At 43.9% G+C, this 23,182-nt stretch overlaps 1 protein-coding gene across 1 annotated transcript in view; it reads left to right on the top strand.

The window, feature by feature from the left end:
* The window catches only part of LOC115359612 (plexin-A2-like), an 82,785-nt gene that overhangs the window by 11,324 nt on the left and 48,279 nt on the right, over positions 1-23,182 (top strand). The window contains exons 2-4 of the mRNA XM_030052168.1: positions 959-2,325; positions 5,358-5,540; positions 16,789-16,923. Coding sequence (XP_029908028.1) covers positions 1,096-2,325; positions 5,358-5,540; positions 16,789-16,923 — 1,548 coding nt within the window. The 5' untranslated portion in view covers positions 959-1,095. The remainder of the gene's footprint in view (positions 1-958; positions 2,326-5,357; positions 5,541-16,788; positions 16,924-23,182) is intronic.

The raw sequence follows: 23,182 nt of genomic DNA, 5'->3' as shown, positions 1-23,182 counted from the left end.
AGTTTTATTACTCCAGTAATGGACTGGGATGAAGTGAGTGCATGTATGAAGCCACCTCATCTATGATCAATGTTGTCTGCACTACATGATGCACTGCAGCTTTTATTCTTTGAGACAAAAACCCAGTTTGGAGTCAGATGCCCTTATCTTTCCTAGCCTGCATGCGAAACACACTGGATCACACTTTAACATTATTATTATTATTATTATTATTATTATTTAAAGAGGCAGAAAACAGCAAACACATTGTATTATTTATTTGCAAAGCAACACATCGTTTGGCCTTTGTCTAATTCATCCATCCTTCGGTCCGTCCAGCTTTCAAGACACAATGTTTGTCCCCTGCTAGAAATATCTACATAAAATATGCTAATGAAATTAAATGGGGAAGTGTGAGATTTGATGCTGCCTGGCTCTGAATCTCTAATGACTCCCTGCCATCCTTGGAAAAAGCCTGATTAATTTAGGAATGTCGGCCGCAGTGGAGAGTGATTAATTCCTCCTGGATTCAACCATTTAAAGGAACAAGAGGGAGGGGAGAGAGGAAAACAGGGAGCCCAAAATATGGAGGCATAATTAATACATTTGGATCATTTAATTAGCCACCCAAACAGAGGGTAGGCACAGGCGCTGTTTGTTACGGCTTTGTTCGAGTAATGGGTGAAAGTTAGTCCTCGCCCACACAGAGGCATGTCTAATGAGCCCCCCTGTAGACTGGGGGAACATTGGACCATCTCTAGGGCTCGAAAAGATGGGGAGACAGTTTGAACAAATGATTACTTGTCTCTTTGATGTCTCATGTGTCTGACTGAGCAGAGATGGAGGAAAACAAGCACACGTACTTCTAGGTTTTATTTGAAGCATGTAATGATACCCTGAAAGCAGCTCTTCACTTATAAAAGAATCAAGGATGTTTTCCGTCTAAAACTAAAAGCATCTCCTCTCCGTTTTTTTCCAGAATGATGTGAAGATCACCGGAGAGGAAACAGAACACACTTCAGCACATCTTCCTCTGTACAACCCTGCTCATTGCTGACACACGATCCCAGTTGTTTCGTCTGTCCCTGTTTGTTTGGTTTTCATTTCCGGAGCCTTATGGGAATGGGAACGTGCTTGGATAAAGGATGGACTTACTGCGGCCTTACCAAAGGTCACCGTCCTCCGAAGGTCATGTCATGGCCCCTGGCATTGTGGCTACTGACTCTAATCTCTGTGAATCAAAAGGCAACCGTTGGACAGTCCCTGAGCACCTTCCAGTCAGAGAGGAGGGAGTGGCCTCTCAACCACCTGACCGTGCACCAGTCCACCGGGGCCGTGTACGTCGGGGCGGTCAACCGAATCTACAAGCTGTCGCCCAACCTCACCCTCCTGGTGTCCCATGACACGGGGCCAGAGTATGACAACAAGGCCTGCTATCCTCCTCTGATCGTCCAGCCCTGCTCTGAACCCCTAGCCTCCACCGACAACGTCAACAAACTCCTGCTCATCGACTACTCCCACAACCGGCTGCTGGCCTGCGGCAGCCTCTACCAGGGCGTCTGCAAGCTGATGAGGCTGGACGACCTGTTCATCCTTGTGGAGCCCACGCATAAGAAGGAGCACTACCTGTCCAGCGACAACCGGACGGGGACGATGTACGGAGTGGTCGTGTCCTCACAGGGCCCGGATGCCACTCTCTACGTCGGCACGGCTGTTGGCGGGAAGCAGGACTACTTCCCGACCATTTCCAGTCGCAAGCTACCGCGCGACCCGGAATCCTCGGCGATGCTGGACTATGAGCTCCACACCGACTTTGTTTCCTCTCTCATCAAAATCCCCTCAGACACGCTGGCCCTCGTCCCGCGCTTTGACATCTACTACATCTACGGGTTTGCCAGTGGCGGCTTTGTCTACTTCATGACTGTTCAGCCGGAGACGCCGGAGAACGGGATGCCTGCTGGCAGCTCCCCCGGCGATCTCTTTTACACCTCTCGCATCATCCGCCTTTGTAAAGGTGACAAGAAGTTCCACTCCTATGTGTCACTGCCGGTGGGGTGCGTACACAGAGGTGAGGAGTATCGTCTACTCCAGGCGGCTTACCTGTCCAAGGCTGGCAGGGTTCTGGCAAGGTCCCTAAACATCAGTGCCCAGGAGGATGTGCTCTTTGCTGTGTTCTCTAAGGGACAGAAGCAGTATCATGACCCTCCCGATCATTCTGCCCTCTGTGTTTTCACCATCCAAAACATCAACACCCGCATCAAAGAGCGCCTGCAGTCCTGCTACCAGGGCGAGGGCAACCTGGAGCTGCACTGGCTGCTGGGAAAGGACGTGCAGTGCACCAAGGCGGTACGTTGCACAGACACAAACTCACATCATCGTCACGGGTGGCCTTTGCGATGCGGCCTCACACGCTTGCAAGCACGCGCAGAAACGCACACACACACCCGAACGCGCACATTTAGACAAACCCACAGGTTGACGAGCCGCGCCGCTTTAGATGCGCCGTTGTTTGGCTCTTTGATTATTCTGCTGCCATGATTACAGCGCAAATAGCTGATAGGCAGGCAGCCAGAGCCGTGCTGAAGACACCATTCAGGTTTTCAGGATCCCATGAGAGCAGAGGAGCTGGAGGAGATTAATTCTACAATGCTAATCAGAGGAGTTTGTATGCAGCTTTGATTTCATTCAGGGGTTTGGGCACTGACTCCCCTCCCTCCACTCCTCTCTTCCCTCTTTCTCTGGGTCTCTTTCTCTCTCTTGTCCTCCTTCTCTCTCTCCTTCTCTCTATTCTTGTCACTGTCAGCAGTATTTGAACCCTCCGAGACCTGTTCTTGATCTCGAGAAGGGGGCTTTCTCATAAACGTCCATGCCTCCGCGAAAGCTGTAATTCGGCATAATGAGCGGCTTTCATGAAAACAAGTTGAAAGCGAGTCGTGGAAAAACAATGATACTCATCACATCTATCACTCAAGTGGTTCCCAACATCCACTTTGATTCCACCATGCGATCAAACAAATAAGATGTAATGCTATTCATAAGAAGAACTGAGCGGGCATAGAGATACATAATAATTCAATAATTAATATCTTGTTGAGCAGTTAACCAAAGGGTTTTGTATCTACAGCGAGGCTCTTAATGAAATAACAGTTCAATCCTGTCACAATATCATTACATCTTGTACTTTTTTGTTAGGGGGATAATTATATTAGTGAGTGAAAGATCAACAAAATGTCAAGTGTTCTATGGAGAAGTTCTCCACACAAAGATGTATTCATGTGCATAGTTTTTATTCTTTTTTTTACTAGTTGATGTTGTTATCCAGGGTGACTTACATTGAGTTCAACATTAAAATGTGGTGAATTTCTTAGACTGGTGATACATGCATTACATAACATACAGCCAATAATAAGAGACACAACTATTCTCATGTCCAATATTTATGTCCAGTACAGAAATGTTGAGTAATCATTAGTGTTGCAAAATTCCCGGAATTTTCAAAGTTGGAAAATTTCCATGGGAATTTTTGGAAATTAATGGGAATTAACGGGAATAAACGGGAATTTTGTGGGAATTTTCGGGAATTTATATTCACTGCATTCACCCGATCATATACATGTATACATAATAAACATTTTGGTTTGTTATAAGCAGATATGCATGCAAACATGTTACATTTTAATGAATTTCCAGGGAATTTTCGGGAATTTTCCCTAGCTGAGTCAAACTGTGTTAATTCAGGCATAGGACTGTGTGCAGTACTATTGTTAAGGTGTACATATAAAGTGGTTCAAACTACCCATTCAAATGCATAGAAATGCAGGAAATTGAATCGTGATGCTGATGTGATGATCGTCTGTCTCAGTGGAAGTGCTGTAGCCTAGTGGAGTATAGGCTACTGATTGATGATGATCAAATGTGCTCGGAATTATTTGCATATGTGAATCATGGTGCACAGTTGAATTTGCATTGAATCATGCAACATATTTGTTTCCACCAAAATACAAAGTTGACTGTTTATATTTAAGTTTTATTTCACACAGTTGGGTATGGGGATGATGATTTTACAGTATGCTGGCATTGTGGCCTTTGGGTTAGAGGTGAGTCCTGAGTTCAGGACATTAGGGTTTCCATTTCCAAAATGGTGATATTGATGTTGACATTCATTTTATTGATTATTGTTTATTTTTGCCCCTTTCACCTAAAGTTAACAACAACAAAAACGAAAATTTCCAAAATTCCCAAGCTTAAAGTTCCATGGCAACTTTTTAAAAACCTCATTCAAATTGATGACAAGAAAAACGAAAATTCCCCAAATTCCCGAGCCGAATTTTCCCGGGAATTTTCGGTAAAATTGAAAAAAAAAAATGTGACAGTAAAAATCTTCTGAAAATTCCCAAAATTCTAGAGTGAAAATTCCCATGGGAATCTTCGGAAACTTTCTGGGAAATTTACCGGAAACTTTGCAACACTAGTAATCATGTTGCAACTAACAGAGAGGTTTTTTTCTTTTTACCTCCAAATGCCAGGAGCAAGGTCAGGTGCAAGTCGAGGAAGAAGTTCTGGAGGGCGCTGTGAAGTTTGTTTGCTTCACTAATTGCTCAGGCATATCACTTTAGTGTAAAAGAAAGCACAGCAGGACGTATATGTTTTTGTGAAGTGCCCGATGTGAAAGAACAAATGAGCTGCCCTAAAAAAAGAGATTCATACACTGAGTGACAGGCAATTAGCAGAGGTTTGAGGTGCTTGATAGTAGATGCAACAGGACTGCTTAGCATGCTGCTCCCTTTGACGCTTAATCAAAACCTGACATCTCTTGTGCTGTGTGTTTGTATGATGTCAGATCAAGCACTCTAAAAAATCACAGAAACTGGCGCAAAATACACAGCTTTTCTCATGTTTGCCATGAGCAATTAGTCTGCTCCACAAATGCGCTCGCTCCGAGGCTTGTTGATAAATGGAACAGCCCAAAACCCTTTGAAGTATCCATTTTTAACCCTGAAAATTGCGCACGTAATGCATGTTGGGCCTTACAGAAGTCAGTTTGAGTTCTCTTCCTCTCTTCGCATGTGTCTACAGTGATCTCATTCAATTCCCTGGCTCCCACTTTCCCTCTCCATCTCTCTGCCCCCCCCTCCTATCTGTCATCCTCATTCCTCTTTTCCTTCACTCTCTCTCCTTCTCCATCCATATTCTCCTTTATTTTTGTCTTTTCCTCCTCACCCCTCCAACCCCCCACCTATGCAAAAAAAACCCTCTCTGTCTTCTCACTCTCAATCCACTCTTGGTCTTCACTCCCATAACCTTCCCCCACCATCCCTCCCTCCCTCTCCCTCTCCCTCTCTCTCTCCCTCTCCCTCTCCCTCTCTCTCTCCATGCAGCCTGTTCCCATCGATGATCACTTCTGTGGCCTGGATATAAACCAGCCCCTGGGGGGGTCCCAGCTGGTGTCAGGCCTGACCGTGTACACTGAGACCAGGGACAGGCTGACCTCTGTCACCTCGTACGTCTACAACGGACAGAGCGTGGCCTTCCTGGGCACCAGGAGTGGACGGCTGAAGAAGGTGAGAGAAGCCAGCAAGCACGGCGGGCTTTGCCTTGACTTGTTTTTTTTCACACTAAACTTAGCGAACACACAGTGGCTAGGGATGGGCGATACCACACTTTTAGGATTTGATACGATACCGATACTTTTTCTTGCATTTTCATCGATACCGATACTGATACCGATACTGACAATTTCTTATTGGCAATTTTTTTTCATTCAAAATATTATTACATTTAAGAGAAATTACATGACAAATACAGACCATTTATACCATATTTATTATGGTCAATACATAATAAAACTAAAATTACATGCATTGCATTTTCACTGTTATTGTTGTTTTCTTGCACTTTTCTTGTAAAAAAAAAAAAAAAAAAAAAAAGAAAAAGAAAAAGAAAAAGAAAGAAAAAAAGACCGATTATGCCATTATTTTCTGTGTGTTCCTCTGGCTCCCGCATTCGAGCCACCCTTGCTGGCTGTGCTCAACACGCCGCCAGGCTCAGGGGTGTGTCGGCACATAGTAAGTGAAGGAAGCTATCTAAAACAGCTGAAAGTTATGCATGCACCCCCTATTCCTATTTGTTAGTATCGATATTTGTTTAAGGAAATTGATGCCAAATGAGTAGCATGTGAGTATCGATATATCGATACCACAGGATCGATACGCCCATCCCTAACAGTGGCCATCGAGGCACTTGCAGGGTATTACGAACTGGGTAATGATGCTGCCAGTTTGTCTTGAGGGAAGAATCCATGTTGGAAGATTCTCAGACTGCTAATCATCATCAATCATTTATGTTCGATACCTCGCAGTTAGGCGAGGAAGCGTGCCGGCAGTTACCTTGAGTTATTTTGGGATGAAGTGTTGCAATTTACTTTCTGGTGTACCCAATTTCTCTCAACCTGCCTGGTCGACTGTAACTTCAGATGCTGATTTCCTACATTTCTCAGAATGACTTTTGGCAGTCTCCAGAGAACAGCTGTGAACTTGTTACACTCAGCTGTGGGTTTTACATGAATAGCATTAGCAGTAGCCTCGTAAGCGCGAGAGAGTGCGTGGTTTGCCAGTCTAGAAAAAGTGAGAGTTGCGCCGTTTACTCAAAACATTTTTCTCATGTTTGCCGGATAGTGAGGCTGCTTGTCAGTGGAGAAATTGGTATCTGTGCCCCATGATAGATTTTTCTCTGTGTGACTGTGGAAGATCAGAGCTAAACGATTAGTCTAATTAGAAGAGGTGCTTGCTCTAAAATTCTGAGAGGCTGATATCAAAAAATGATGTTCACTAATGATGTTTTAAATACAGTGGGGTCCAAGAACCAACCACCCAGCTTTTTTTTTTTTTTAAATCAAATAGCTGTAAATGTTCTCCAAACAAACTGTGTGTAGCTGCACTATCTCAATACAGCATAGCATCATCTACTTTTGCCGAATTATACACGGGAATAAGAAAAATACACCACCAAGAGCTGTTTTTTGTGTCCTGCAGCCACGGTGCTTTAATCCACTGATGTGCATTAATTAATTAAGGCTTATTAATGGTTTGATTAGCTTAATTAATGGTTTACTTAGAATAACTGGCAATGGTTAATGTATAAGGAGATTATAGGAGGCGAGATCATGCCTGTTGTTTATTCTTGTTTGAAGAATAATTTTCGTTAGAATGCCTTTAGTGCCTTTTTAGCATTGCAACATTCGTAATCATCATTTAAGATGTGAAATTCGGGCAAATAATGGCAGGGTATGATTTTTTTGGACATGAAACTAGTGTTTGGGAGGTGTTTAGAAGAAACTATTGCAAATAAAGACTTAACAGCTTTGATGCATACAACCAGAGCATCATGCACTGACGAAGACAAATACAGTCTTTGCAAAGCTCTTTATGGGTGTTTTCCCTGTCATGCACTGAGGGTTTAAGGCGGCTGGTTCCAGGTAGGTGAGGCTATGTGGGATAAGCAGGCTTGTAGTGTCATTCTAGGCCCTGGTATGCGTGTCTAGCGCCTAGTTTTGTCTTGTTGTTTTTGTTCCGCAATTCTTTTTGTGACAGATTGTTGATAAGTTAGAGCTGCATGGTATCAGTCCCTGTGAAGAGCTTTGAGACATGCTTGTGATGAAGCGCTGTGTAAATAAATGAGCTTCAACTTGACATAATGATACAGTGTGCTATGAGAGTGTGGCAACTTTCTTATAAATTATTGCAGGCCCAAAACACAGGCAAACAGAGTTTGTCTGTGTTGCTGAACGGATGATCAAAAAAGAAATGGATTGAACTGGGGATCTGGAGTGCAACCTGCTCAGATTTGACGTCTAATGTTTTTCTTTTGTCTGACGACTGTAGGCTTCCTTACACCAGGCCCACAGACATGGGGTGACCTCTTTCTGAGAGGATCATGAAGTTGATTTCCCCCCCTGTCCATCACGCTTTATTTCATAGTGCATGCCGTAATGATATATTGTAATCAAGTTTCTATACGGCTCTTTCTTTGATCTAACTGGATTGACTTGGTAGCACCGCGGGCTCTGCTTACTGCACAGTCTTTCAGCGTGCGACTGACTGAGAAAATGTGTGAGAGGACTGTTGTGACACTAGCCTGGGGGGCCTCAGTCTTATGAGGAGCAATCTGTCTGACACACACACAGACAAACACACACACACAGACACACACACACACAGGGCCAGACTGGGAGCACAGATAGCATCACTGGAGCTGCTCCACTAGATGAGCCAATGGGGAAAAAGACAAGATAGTCTGGGTGAGACAGGGGGGGAGAGAGGGAGACGGAGAGATGGGGACAGAGACAGTGAGAGAGAGAGAGGGAGCGACAGATAGAGAGAGGCAGAGAGACAGATGAAGAGACAGCCAGAGAGGGAATAGTATGCTTTGTATGCATCTGAGAAGTGAGCAGTGCGCTCGGGTGGGGAAAGTGTAAAATCCACCATTACCGGTGTAAGTGCTGTGTGGGTAAAAGGGCAGAGTGTTGTCATTACGTTGACAGAATGTGCGGGCATGATTCAGACTGTTAGGAGGCCCCGAGGAGCCGAGGGTCACGTCTCCAATCCTCCTCCATCATCCCAAATGGACAGGCTGTGTGGAAATGGGGCATGACAACAAATGCCATCAGCAGATCACTCAGGCAGCAAGGCCACCGCAAAGGTCAAGCCAACCACGGGAAGGTCGTCGATGGGGTGAAAGGTCGGACGGATAACCCACAGTCTCACGGTCCAGGCTCCACGCGGCATATGGATGTGTCTGTCGTCATCGTTCAATTAGCCTACTCCCTTTCTTGCTATAACAGAGCGTTTCCATCATTGTCTGTCACAGTTTGGTTGCCTTAGGTGTTTCGTTTTAATTGAGTAATATGACCCTCTGGCTAGGTTGTCTTAATGCACAAAATATTAGGGACACTTGCGCTTTTCAGAAAGTACCCTGATGAGGTGGATCCAGGTAAGAGCCATTATCCCTTGAGGGGTTTCTTATTAAATCTCTACTAATCACAGAGGAGGAGATGTAGATAAAGAGAAGCAGATGAGGATTTTTTTTTTAGGCTTTGCATCAATCGCAAAATGTGGATGGTGCGTGAAAGTGGCTGCAAATCAAAATAAGGTAGATGTCCCCTATTATTGTCTGCATACAGCGCACTTCGCAGTTCAGAGGGAACTCAAGTCATATCAAAGCAGCCACCGTGAAATTGTGGTAATATTTTAATATGATTAAACTATTTAATGCCTCAGAGTGGCAGCTTAACTAGATGTTACATTGCTTTCAACAGCCTGGCCGGGCAGCCTAGTGCTATGAGAGACTGTCCTTTTGCTGGAACGTCACAAATTTGAGGCCTGCAACTGTCAAAATGTCCATCAGCGGCATCAACGCTGTCCCCGAGGAGGACGCTGAAGACCTCACAGCAAATTCAGGTTGCAAGCTCCAAGGCACACTGCAAAAACGCAAAATCTTACCAAGATTATTTGTCTTATTTCAAGTCAAAAATGTCTTATTACTAGTCAAAATATCTCATTACACTTAAAATAAGACATGATCACCTCAGAAGTACATTGTTGTTGTAAGTTGTTTCAAGTGAAAATTTGCTTGAAACAAGTGAAAATTTGCTTGTTTCATTGGCAACATTTGTTTCTTGTTTCCAGCTAATTTTCACTTATTTCAAGTGAATTTTCACTTTTTCCACTGGCAAATTTTGCCAATGAAACAAGCAAATTTTCACTTGTTTCAAGTGAATTTTTACTTGAAACAAGTGAAAATTGTCTAAAAACAAGTTACTTCTGAGGTGATCATGTCTTATTTTAAGTGTAATGAGATATTTTCACTAGAAATAAGACATTTTTGACTTGAAATAAGACAAATAATCTTGGTAAGATTTTGCGTTTTTGCAGTGCAACAGCGAGTCATTTATCTTCGATGGAAGTCCGCAACACGAAGCTACAAATGCCAGCAGGTAAAAAGTAGCAGCATGCCTGGCGCGTGCAGCTACAAATTGACGTTTAGCTGGCTTCACCCTTTTCGCACGCTCTGATGAGATCCAGAGAGGAGGGAAGTGTTTCGCTATTCCAGCGACCCGCCGAACGCCAATTTGCAAGATAAAATAAAAACGAGGCAAAAGCAAAGCTGTGACAGTATGACATTATCAGCTAAATGTCCATAAATTTAATTTGAAGGATGCAGACGCTGTAATGTAAGGGCCTGCAGTTTTGAATGGACTCCAAATGAACCAGCACTTTACCTCAGTGGCCGCAGCCACTTAGACGCAGCACTGCCTCGAAAATGGCTGAAAATGTTAAGCTCACTGCAAATAAAGGCTTACTCAAACACTCTCATGTGCAAATAGTGGATTCATTATGGCTTGTTGAGAGCTGACCAAGTGAGGAAATTCTCCAGTGCATGTCTAAATGACTCAAGCTTTTCAAAGTCACGGTTTCAAGGGAGGGCAGGAAGGGGAGATCTGGTGATTTAAATCATTAGAATGGCGTTTCAGCGGCAGGGAAGAATGCCGGCAGAATCGGTGTGTTGAAGCAATATTGGGAGGATTTTCATAACCGCATGGAAAGAGCCATGGCCTGAGGGTAAAAGGCTTCACAGCGAATCACCATTAGATGTTTCAGTACAAGTGAAGTGGCAATTTTGTGATAACACGGAGAGGTAGGCATCGTTCCGCCCGCCTCCTGCCTGACTGCAATTTATTCTGTGACTTCATCTCCCTCGCATCTTTCCATCTCTGTCCGTCCTCGCCTTCTCCTTCTCTGCGGCGCACATGGAGACATGCGAGAAGGCTGCGACTGCACTGTGGTCAGGAAAATGAAAACCATACGAGTGCCATGAATTGTTCTACTGTCCCTCTCCCGCCGTCTTTGTTGGCGAGCCATGGGAACGCGCCGAACAATGGGAATGATTGCGGGGATGGAGGCAGCACGGAGGAGGACAGGAAACACAGGCAGGAAATGGTGTCCTCGAGGAGAGAGGGGAGCAGAGACTCAGAGGAGACTGTGGTCATGTTGTTGAAATTATGGTATGAAGGCCTGGAAGCTCGCCATACAGCTGAAGGTTAGGCTGAGCTCCATCCAGAAATTTGGCTGCTCAACTGCCAGGCTTTTAACAATGACCCCAAACACACACACACACACACACAGAGAGAGAGAGAGAAAGAGAGAGAGACAAACCATTACCTCTCTTCCGACCCAGTTTGTAATGATGTTTAGGTAATGGCACTTGCCAACGTGGAGCATGTCTCCCGGCTGTGATCGATACGCCCTCTTTGTGACTGCAGTTAATGTGATGGCTGAATGATTAGTCCTGTTCTGTAATACAGACCTCCACCTCGATGCCCCCCCCCCCCCTGCTCCATGAACGCTTTTACTTTTCATTAGCCACCGCCGCTCGGCTCTATACGGACCCTTGTCTCATTAGCATTCACAGAGCCGTGAGCGATATATGGGCTAATCAATGTCCACTCTCCTCGGCTGTCAGCCGTGATCTGACCATATGCACGGCCACTCAACCTTAAAGGTGGCCAGTTGTCTGGCCCTTATGTCACCGCATTTCAAGTGTCACAATATTGAGTCAGGCGCAGGAACATCCATTTTGGATGCACTGACTGTGCCAAAGTCTGTCATTGCTTATAGGCTGTGTCCATTTGCTATAATTTTGATTACTGTTTTTTTTTTTTTTTTTTTTTTTTTCAGTGGACGGGAATATTTCTGGGTGGTCTTCTGCTGTGTTGAAATTTCCTCACTTTTGGTGGTTTTATATGAAAAAAGAGCAGTTTAATCAGATGTTTGTATGGAGAAGAACTCATTGATTGCCGGTAAAAGAAGACAAACAAAGCACAATCCAAAACAAAAGTTTATTGTGGGCAAGTAATCTAAGAGAGGTTTATTGTTGGATGAGGATGCCAATCTCCCCTGATGTCAGGGTCAAAGGAAGCTGGACAGATTGGACCTCAGCGACAGAAGAAACTTTGTCCGAGTGAGTGGCAGATTGCAAATGATTGGTTGAACAGAGTGCTCATTGCCTCCTGGGTCATCATCCATATGTTTAGATTAGCAGCATGAATTTAGAGGGCACTCACTGCCTGGCCACATATGGACACTTTTTTAGGAGTGGACGGCCACGTAAAACACGGTAATCACCTGCTTTTCAGTGCTCCCTGTGCTGTTGTGGAAAAGCAGGGCTTCAGGGATATGTACATGTATACTTGAGTTTTCTCAGCATGAATAAAATCACTGTCCAGAATGATCACAGAATCAATCCCATATGTAGATACTCAAGAGAGAAACATTTGGGCAAAATGTATTGCTCATGCAACGTCTGGCAGCTTTACAACCGAGCTAAACCCACTCAAGCCAAATGACATCTTAGAAGTCGGGCTCTTTGTTTTCTTTGGCTCTCACAGGATGAGAGCCAGCAGACCATTCAAGATGCAAACCATACCGTGAGAGCGGTGCGCTGTTTTCGTTAAGAGCACATAGGCTCACGTTGCATATCACTTGTCTTGTTTGTGTAGCCATACTTAGCTCGGCTGTTTATATCAGTTGCAGGTTGTGGAGGGGAATTTCCACAGCAGGACGGATATTGCTGTTATTGGCCTAAATATTATCCATGGGCTCACTCATCGGCTATTGAATTGAAGAGAGAGAAAGAATGGAAAGGAGAAGCTCGCTGAGGTCATACGAACATGTGGAGTTAATGACAAATCGCTCTATTAAATGGCACGGACCACACAGAGGAGACTGTTTGAACTTTATTCCTCTTTGTGGGGAACACAGCATATTGACCCTGAGGCACTGTCGCTTTAACTGTTTACAACCTGTTTTTATTATTGCACCACCACGAACTGTGGTATAGTGGTTTTATGCTGTTGATTTGCCACAATCCATAATGCTGTATTGATCAAAACAAGTGGTAAATAATTGCTTTTGAAACACTGAAAAACTGTACCCATGCACACGATTTACAACTACACACTAACTTAATGAGAGTGGCTGTCGGATATTGCGTGCGCGGTGTTTGTGTGCAAGCATGTGCTTGTGTGCACATGTATGGAGGTGCATGTGAGTATATGTGGGTGTGCATTTACGCGTCAAGCGCTACAAGCAGGCTCATTATAGAACCAATTAAACCCGCCTTAGTCTCATTATGGGGCTGTGGGGCTTACAGAGAGATTGAGGACCTGTTGTACTCCCAGAGGGCCGCTGCCCGGTCAGCCCTGTTTTAAATTATAAAACCATGTTTAAATCCTCTGAAATCAAATACCATGGATGGGTCACGGGGTCAGCACTTCCTCTGAGCTCATCCCCGGACCCCTGGCCCCTGGTCAGCCTCATCGTACCTTGCTAAATTTGCCCTCTGGCTCAATATTTCTCTTCCTCTCTGGACGATATTTGAGGTTTTTGTACATATTTTTTCACTGACAGAACACTTACAAGCTATGCATTCTATCTGAGCTATTTATGAAATAAAGAGTGTGGGAAATATAATGGATACTGGCTCCTTTGCTGTGTGGGATTGCGGTAAGGAGGAGGAGGAGGAGGAGGAGGAAGAGTAGGAGTGAAGGAAGACAGAACAAGAGAGAGAGAGCAGACAATGAGCGAGAGAGGCTTAGCAGCGGATAAATCTGTCTATGAAAAAAGTATTAAGGGATCGGATTGTCTTCGGTGCTGAGGTCCGCTTAATGACAGTCTGATCGGTGTGAGACAGACTGTGTCCGCTTATGATCTGGAAGCAAAGATCCCCGGTCACTCTTCCTCTGCTTGTTACTAGGCTCCTGCGATTAAGCCTGTCTCTCTCTCTCACTCTCTCTCTCCTCCACTCTCTCCCTCTCTCGTTCTTGGCTGATGGAGCTGCTGGTTGGAGAGCCACAGCTGCCTGGAAGGTGGAGGCGTGATTGACTGATGCAGTTTTGGAGCCCAGGGGATCCAATCATGTAATCAGTTGGTATTGATCCGGACCGTCTCTGTTGAGAGACTCTGCAACTGTATGCTTGAGCTCGGCTGGCACCAATTCAGAATCATCTGCAGTCAAATTTGATTTAGGTTGCGGGGGGTCGCTTAAGTCCTCGTGTCAGAATGCATGCAGGGGAGACTGTCTGTGAGGGCACTGCGTCTGCCCCAGTTCCTCATGGCCCTGCATGTATTTGAATTATTATGATTGTGGAAATGAATTCAGTTTTATTGTAATTGCATCACATGGTTAATGACTCAGTCTCTGTGAAGTTGAAAGGACTTCAACCTGGGTTTGCATTGCTAATGAGGGGCTTTTCTCCCAGCTATCATGGTTCATTTAAGGTTTATTCCTCCTTACTGCCGGTGGCTGATATTTTATGGAATCAGATTTGTGCCAAAAAGATCAAACAAAACTTGCTCGGCATCAATCAAACACACGAATTCGAGAGAGAAAAGAAAACACTGAAGGCAAAAAGTAATCTCAAAAGTAATATTTTTTTCAACTTGCAAACAAATTATTTGTGTAATCGAGCAAATGATTGGCCTTTTACGTTTTTGATAATATATCCTTTATTTTACAGCTCTGCCTGCTTCTTTCCCACTGATCAGACTCTTGCCTTCCCTGTGGGTTTTAGGACTCCGCTGCCAGCTCTCTCCTTTGCGCTGCCTGAATTTTTGTTTGCACCAACATCCCGCGTGGGCAGGTTTTTTCAGTGGTGGGTCCCCATTGGCTACTGAGTTTTTGAGTGACAGCTCAGTGTCCTGGACGTTGTTCAGTGCAGCAAACAGTCTTTTGGCAGACTGGACAACCGAAACAGTGGGACTGGGCCTTCACCACCGATCTTCACTGGATTCCTAAGAGATTAATAAAGTGTTAACACACTACAAATTCACTTCCAACTCTAAAAAACATTAATTTAACATTCTCAAAATGTTAAATTAATGGGACCGCTGCTCTCTTTCCCCCTTGAAATTCAGATACATCTAGCATTATATTTTTAATTACACAAGCTGCTGATTCACAGCTCATTTTGATCAAAGTGCCATCTGTGATAGAATCAGCGTTTCAGGATAATCGAATGAAATATGCTTTGTTTTATGGACATTAACCCTTTATAGGGCACTCATTGAAATACTTTGAAATTAAAAAAAAAAATAACCCTAGACTGTTATTAGAGAACATGACAGGACTTTATAACTTCTATAAAATTTTTCTAAAATTTTCATTTTGTAATAGAAAATCAAAGCCATTGAGATTGGTCAAATGCCACAATCATGTGACCTGGGATGTAGAGCGATCTTTGCTGATTGGCTGGGTGAAGACCAAATGATTATTGAACTAACTGAGACAGGGGATGAGCCGGATATGTAAAATTTCTGAAATTACCAAAAAATAGTCACTTGCCCTATAAAGGGTTAAGGTTACTTTGTGGTGACATGGCAATGTACGCGCTCGCATCGACTGTCACTCAAAAACTCAGTAGCCAATAGGGACGCAGCCCTGAAGAAACCCGCCCACACGAGATGTTTGTGCCAGAATTGCAAACAAAAATTCAGGCGGCGCAAAGGAGAGAGCTGGCAGTGCGACCACAAAGCCCACAGTGACAGCAAAAGTCTGATCATTCAGAAAGAAGCAGAGGGAGCTGCAAAATAAAGCATATAGTATCAAAAACGTATAAAGCCAATAATTTGCTGGATTACACAAAAAATTAGTTAAAAAATAATTAGTTCAATTTTACATTTGTGATGAAATATTTTTGCTCCAGTGTTTTTTTCTCGCTCTCTCTCAAAGCCATGTTTTTGCTCGATACTGTTACTTTGTTTGATCTTTTTTGGCACAAATCTGATTCCTTAATATTTCAACTCAGTGATTGAATGACACAATTCGGATCATGATAAGATCACAGTGCCAGCGGTGATTGATGTGGACCTTCTGTATGAGAGCAAGTAATAGCGTGTGTTTAGAGTAGTTGATTTATAGTCCAAGTGGAAAATGCAATCAAATGTTCTTTGGATCAAACAAAGAACTCAAACAAACAAAGAGGTCTGTCTTTGCGGTGAGAAAGTGAATAATTAAAAACACCTGTCTTGTGACATGGCCAACGCTAAAAATGTAGTTTTTGGAGGTTTTGTCTAGCCGCGCCACCATAAAGGTTACTTCAGCTTATTTGCCACTTCAGCATTCCTTCAACTGTACGTCTTTACAGGCTTGTCAGCTCCACGGCTCAGATCTGTAAGCTACTTACTATGAAGACAGACCTGCTTGTTTGTTTGGCTCGGTGGAGTTGTATATCTTATTTGTAGTCGGAGTTGAGATGGAGAGCAGAATCGAAAACTCTTTACCAGTGGCATCTATTCTCTATGCGTGCATTTAATGAGCCCCCAAAAGATTGCCGTCGGAAAGTCATTCCAAAGTCAAATTGATCCTCTGAGGCGGAGTTCGCTGAGCACATTTCAAAACTCAATCGCGGCATTGGACTGAGCTAACCCCAGGGGTGGGCTTGGGTCAAAGCAATGCTGCCAGACTGAGCCACTGAATGAGTGCAGCGACGTCTCATCAGATTCATCTTTCCTCTCTCACTCATACTTTTATATTAAATGCGCAAGAATTTGTCTCGGTGACACCGGTGCAGAGACAAGATAATAGCAGAGCTGATGGTAAAATATGATACGACGAGAAGTCAAACACAGTGCAACAGGGAGGGTGGAGGGCATATGACGGGCTGTGGATGACATGCATCACTCCGCAAATGTTCATTAAACATTCATTCCCGGTGTGTGCTCACTGTTTCTCCGTGTGTTTTCTGTGCGTCTGCAGGTCAGGGTGGATGGGCTTCTGGAGGGAGGAGTGCTGTACGAGACAGTGACCGTGATGAAGGATAGCAGCCCGATCCTGCGGGACATGGCCTTCTCGCTGGACAGGAACTCTCTCTATGTCATGTCTGACAGTCAGGTGAGGAAAGGCCCTCGCTTTATTGCTGCTGTCAGGACAAAAGCCAAGCCACGGGGTTGATGTAGCGAGTAAGGGACACTGTCCCGTCCTTCAGCCGGAAGCGCCGAGCATCCGCTGCGGTGGCGTCCTTGAGTGAGACGCTGAATTTCCACCATAAGATTGTGACTCCAAGCTTTCTTTTTCCTACTTGAAATTAAAATGTGCGTGGTTATTTATGTCACCCAGTCCATGAAACTGTAACATAAAACAAAACAAAAAAACAAAAAAACTAAGAAAGCCTGCTTATAAAGTGTTTTCCCCCAAAACTGTATACGTATTGACAAGCGAAAATAAGACTTAGTTTCTTTTTTGCAGCTGTGCATATTTAATTGAGCAGCATTATTTATGGCAAAAAGAAACAAGGTCATGTGTGCTTTTGTTTGCGCACATATCAGTCTCACCATTGGCACGGCTGTTATGTAAACTGGGGATTTCGGAGTAAAACTGTTTAGAATCAATGATTAATTCAAGTTAAATGACAAATTAATACAATTTAATTGGAATCCAACTGGATGATTATGACTTATCCCCAAGACACAATGTGGCAATCCCCTAACATTCACAAACTGTATATCTTGGGAGTGTTAAATATGCAGAATTGGTGGGGAGGGATGGACCGCTGCTCTAATTACTTATCCATGCGCATCGACTTACAGCGCATGCATCTTTGTACATGCCACACACACATCCCATAGAAAACCATTAGCGGGCTTGGCTTAGCGTTGCTGTGTGTCTGTATCCCCCCCCCCTAGTCTGCTCCCCAGTTGGACCAGCATCACAGAGGCGAGCAGTTGTTGTTGTTGTTGTTGCCGTTGTTGGACGATATTCTCTGGACTCATTGGAGATAAGAGCAAACAGTGGTAATCACTTTCAACTCCCATCAAGTGATTATTTTGGCGCGGCTGCATGGCACTGTGAAATGGGATTAGGTTTCAGTGCGGCCAAAAAAAAAAAAAAAAAAAAAACCCTCTATCACTGCTCTCACTTGTCTTCTGACTGTTGGAATGCATTAAACCCAGAGTCACAGGACGGAGCGGCAGAGGGCATCGGGACAACTGCAGCGATGTCGGTTGTGCCTCAGTGCTCCCCGGCTCTCTCTTCCGACTGCTTGCGAAACAGTGAAGGCATCCAGTTTGGAGAACAAAGGATGTCATTTTTAAGAACAGAGACGGTAATGTGTAGGTTACTGTCTCCTAAAACAAATCAAGGCAGCTCTTCCTGGAGTGGTAGACCAGAAGAGACAGGGCATCAGTTATTGATGAGCTCTGGCTGCTCAAGGAGAGACACGCGCTTCCTTCAAGGGGATAGCCGGCTGCTCCCCTCACTCTGCCTCTGGTGACACATAATAACCGAGCAAAAAACCCCGGCATTTTCTCTCAATATTAGAACAGCTTAGGCTTTTGTGGCCCTCAGGAGCCCGGAGCTGAATAAAGCCTTCCTCCCTCTCCTCTCTCAGTCGCTCTCTCTCTATATCTCTTCGCCCTCCGTTCCCTCTGGATGTCCCTGCAGCTTTGGTAAAGGGATTCTACAGGGAGAGAGGCTTCACTCGCAGATTTCCCACATTTCCAGGAGATCCCAGAGATGAGAGATTTTTGGATTCCTGGGAGCCAAACAATACAGAAATGATGTGGAATGAGGAGCGCGGCGCAGACAGATTTGGCTGAGATCAGCCGACCCTCATGGAATAACAATGAGGCTCTCTGTCTCCTGCCGAGTGCAACACTCAGGGTTAGCATGATGATGAAGACTGAGGAGAGGATAGAGAGAGAGAGAGAGAGAGAATTAGCGTGTGTGTGTGTGTGCGTGCATGTGAATGTGTGTGTGTGTTCACATATGGGTGGGTCTGCGTGCGTGTGTCCATGGAAACGTCAATTAAGAAAACATTATTGATGTAAAAAGAGATTGACGGCATTTAATCGTTTGCACTGTATGGATTCAGTTTGAGCATTTCTAAGAATAGTGGGAATGCTCTGTATTCAAATACATGCTCGCCTCATTAAATGTCACCGTTGCCTCGGTGAAATGATGGCTAAGGCTTTAAACATGCATCACTAAGAGAAGGAGGAAACTGCTCCGGGGTTTTTTCAGGGCAATCGCTCAAAGTGTTATCCTGTAAAATGTAAAAATCATTGCTTGAAATCTCTCCCACATTTCTGCCTGCCTCTCCCTCCCTCTCTCTCTCACACTCTCTCTCTCTCTCTCTCTCTCCCTGCATGTTAGCTTGTACTGTACATGCGTGCTGGTGAACATGTGAATGTGCAAATGTAGGACTGCGTGTCTCTCTGCCCTTAATATAACCCCATTGTGTCAGTCAAAACAGAGCACATTAATGTGGATAATACCTACATCCAAGATCGGTGTGTGTGTCCGACTGGAGGCTCCCATCGCATACACACACACGCACGCACCTATAATCAAACAGTTCATTTCCAAAGTGCCGTATTTCGGTGGCTTTTTTGATGGACTGTGCGCTGCAGTGCTCTTCTCAGGTGCCCGTCAGACACCGAGACAGCGGTCCATGCGGCGGGGAAGTGAAATTTGAACTGTGCGCTGCAGTAAAATGTTTTCATCACTGCACTTCCTATGCCTGTTGTGTAAAGTTCATAATTCAGAAGCCTTGAAATAAAGATGATCCAGGCTGTTGAGCTGTTAGCATTTTGTCAGAGAAGCCTTTAGCCATTTGTCATTATGAGGCAGCAGAATTTATCTTCATTTTGTCCCATCACTTATGTTTGAAGAGTTTTAAGTGATGGATGTCTTGTTTTAGAGCAAAACACCTCAATTATCCCCACCCTTCTCCCACTGAACACGCACATTTGGTACGAAAGTAACGGACAGGAAAAATTGTCTCAGCTTTTAGGTCATTCATCTACTAGATACAAATACATTTGAGCAGAATCTTTAAAGCCTCCCTCCAGCCATTGAAAAAAATGGCTGGAGGGAGGCTTTAAAAAAAAAATAATCTTTGTTAATTAATATTACATATTTAAAAGGTTTTTTTTTCCTCCATGAAAAAACACCCTTTCATGCCTGAAAACAGCTTAGATTTAACTCTACACCTTGTCCTCATTAAGAATGCACTGAGCTATGAATATGCAGTAGTCTCCGCCCACTCCCCTGCCTGCGCACACACCTCGTAACGTCTATCATATTTGATAATCTATCTATGCAAAAAAAAAAAAAAAATCAGTGAATCTCTTCGTTCTGCTAATACTGTTCATGCGAAGCGACCATTTCCATTTTTTTAAAATAAAACACTCAGGCCACCTGTGGATTGGTGCTAATGATATACAAATCACCACCATGTCAGCCAATGGGATTGGCTGTTGGACTTGTGACGTTCCAAATCTAGCCGGCTCGGGATATGTCTCAGATTTTAGGGGCATGCACACACACTTCCACCTGCAGTAGAGGATTGTAAAAACATCTTTCTAGTGACAAACTTTGACCAGATACAGGTCAGTATAGTCCAGGAATTCAGACAATTTCGGGGGCAGAAACATAAGAAAAAGATATTTTTCAGGGGAGGGGATCTTTAAATTTGGTGCTTTTGACTAAAAATTCCCAAAAATGGTTATAAAGTAATTTAGGACTAAGTCCTCCATTTCATGCATTACTCGACAATGGATATGACCTGAAATAGCCCAAAATTACTCCAAACCACCATGTGATGGCTGTAGCTTTTTCAGAGGCGGAATCAGAATATAGGGTGATAGCAGCAGAGAGACCTAAAAGCCTGTACGCTCATCTGACAGCACGCTTAAAGTTCCAGCAAATCCGGATGAAAGTGTTAAAGTGATAGCGGACTGGTAAGATGATAAGGTCGAGCATTAGTGTAAGGGCATCCCAGATGTTGTGAAATGATAACGATGTTATAATTCCCTAAGCTTGTAAAGTGGACGAGATCATCTGGCCGTGCCATGATGCCACTGACACACAATCAAAAGCAGCCATATTGAGATTCGGTGTCTCTGGGAGGGAGGATTTTTGCTCTTGCTGAGTGTTTGCGCTTGAAATAATCGGTAATTATCTCAGGGAAGACGGGATAAACAAAAGCTTGATGTGTGAATACTAACTACCCTGTGTGCTTCTGAAGCATCAGTGTAGACCTCATGAGAAGAGATTGTGAAGACGTAATTCATTGCGGTATTAATACCACATCCTTCAGGACTGACTCTAGGTTGGACAAGTGCATTTAGAGGAAGACGTGTATGTGGTTAGATGTATATTATCACTAACCTTGTGGCTTAATACTGTAGTTTGTGAATCTTTTTCACAGTTAAAAAGGTCCATGTATGTTCCCAGGCAGTAAAAGGTGCATATATGTTTCCTCTAAATGTTAGGGTACAATATCCGGACACGAGCGTTTGTAAGGCCAAATACAATGGATTAATAGATTAATTAATTAATTAATTAATTAATTAATTAACAGATAGATAGATAAGGTTAAATTTTAGTTAAAGGTAGATTTTAGCTTGTAGGCTGTGGTTGAGTAGCCTTGAAATGAAATAGGTTTTGTAGATTTGTGGATTTGAAAAATAGGTAATACACTGATCCAGTCAATATTGCAGTTATAACATAGGAGCAGGACTGCTCTCTATGATTGACAAACCACAAGGAGACAGATAAGAACCCAATGTCCAGGGTCCAAAAGCTGCACCTTACAGGGTACTGCCCCAGTGACAAGCTGCTGTACCCCTAAAGGTACCATTATGTGCTTTATTTTCTGAGAGTGTAGATAGATAAGATAAATAGATAGTTAGATAGCAGCAGGGAAAGAAAGGGAGACAGGGAGAGAGCGAGAGAGAGAGAGAGCTTTTGAGCTACTATCATTTGAGGAGACACCCAACAAAAGAACCTGTCTTTTGATCTTATTTGGATTCATCCCAGTGCCTCCTTGCTCAGGTCGATTCCGCTGAACAAATCAACTCAGGTGTGAGGCGGGAGCCTCACATTTGATTCAGAGCAGCAGAAACACAGAATCCATAGCTTTTCCCTTTGGAAAGGTCACGCTGCCCATCGGCCACAGACCAACTTTGTTAGGCGAGCTGCAGTCCACGGCAACTCATGGATTATTCCTACTGCGTCGGATATGGACTTAGAATCAACCCCCCACACACACATCCCCCACTCCCTCCCGCACTCTAAAATCATTTTACTAATGGAATGCGCCGAATGTGTTCTGAAATGGGGGGAAAAAAAGAGAAAAAGTCATTTTGTAGGGAGCAGCAGATAATCCGTTTTGCCAACACAGACCTGAGAGAGAACCCACTTACGCTATCAAGAGCACCGGAGACACTCTAATCCATAATCCACTCTTCATTTGTGATTGCTTACATCAGGAAATTGCTTGCATCGTACGTCAAGACCTAGAATAATAACAAAGTATAAAATAGCCGGGCTCAGGCTGAGGCTCCAACCTGTTTTTGTATGCAGAGACTGCTGCTGGCCGGGCGACAGCAGTGTCTCTTACAGCAGCTAATGGAGAGCTTATGCTTTACCAGGCATCCACACATGGAGGTGGAAACAGCAGCGGTGTGTGTGTGTGTGTGTCTGTCTTTCTGTCAGTTTGTCTTTTTGCATGTGTCTGTAACAATTTTAGAGATAACAGCATTGGACCACACCTACACGGTGTCCTCGTAGAATGATAACCATTGTAGAAGTCCACCAGTTGTCTGTCGCGGGTCTGTCCTGCATTAATAACACAACACCCACTGCTGAATATTCTTACTCAAATGTCACAAAGCAGAGCCGAAAAGAGATATTGCATGGGGGGAATAATAATCTTTCTGAAATGACTAGTTGCCAGGTCATTACTTGTGCTTTCTCACAGCTGAAAAAAAGGATATTTTTTTCCCCCCAAACAATCCCTCTTGCGGGCAGAGCCACTATACCACATGGTGTAATATGTATGCAGACAGAAGTAAATAAAAATGAGTTGTTCAACCTCTTGGATATTATTCAGTGTGGTGTGATGTGAAATAAACTCATCTGGAGGCTTTCATATATTCAACACTAAAAGACATGATTAAAAAATGTTTATGTGGTTACGTGCCTTCATTTGCCTGTAATGTAATTATGGTCATTTTGAACTTACAGCATGCTGGTGGCATTAACATATACCGAAAACTAGTGCTTTTTCAACACAGCGTGAGGACCTGAGTCTCAATCTTTTGTCCTTTTTAATGTTTACCTATGTCTCTTCTTCTTCTTCCATAGC

Source organism: Myripristis murdjan, chromosome 5, assembly GCF_902150065.1.
Source record: "Myripristis murdjan chromosome 5, fMyrMur1.1, whole genome shotgun sequence".
Taxonomy (NCBI): Eukaryota; Metazoa; Chordata; class Actinopteri; order Holocentriformes; family Holocentridae; genus Myripristis; species Myripristis murdjan.
Note: the sequence above shows the minus strand (reverse complement) of the source record. Positions and strands in the feature narration are given on the sequence as shown.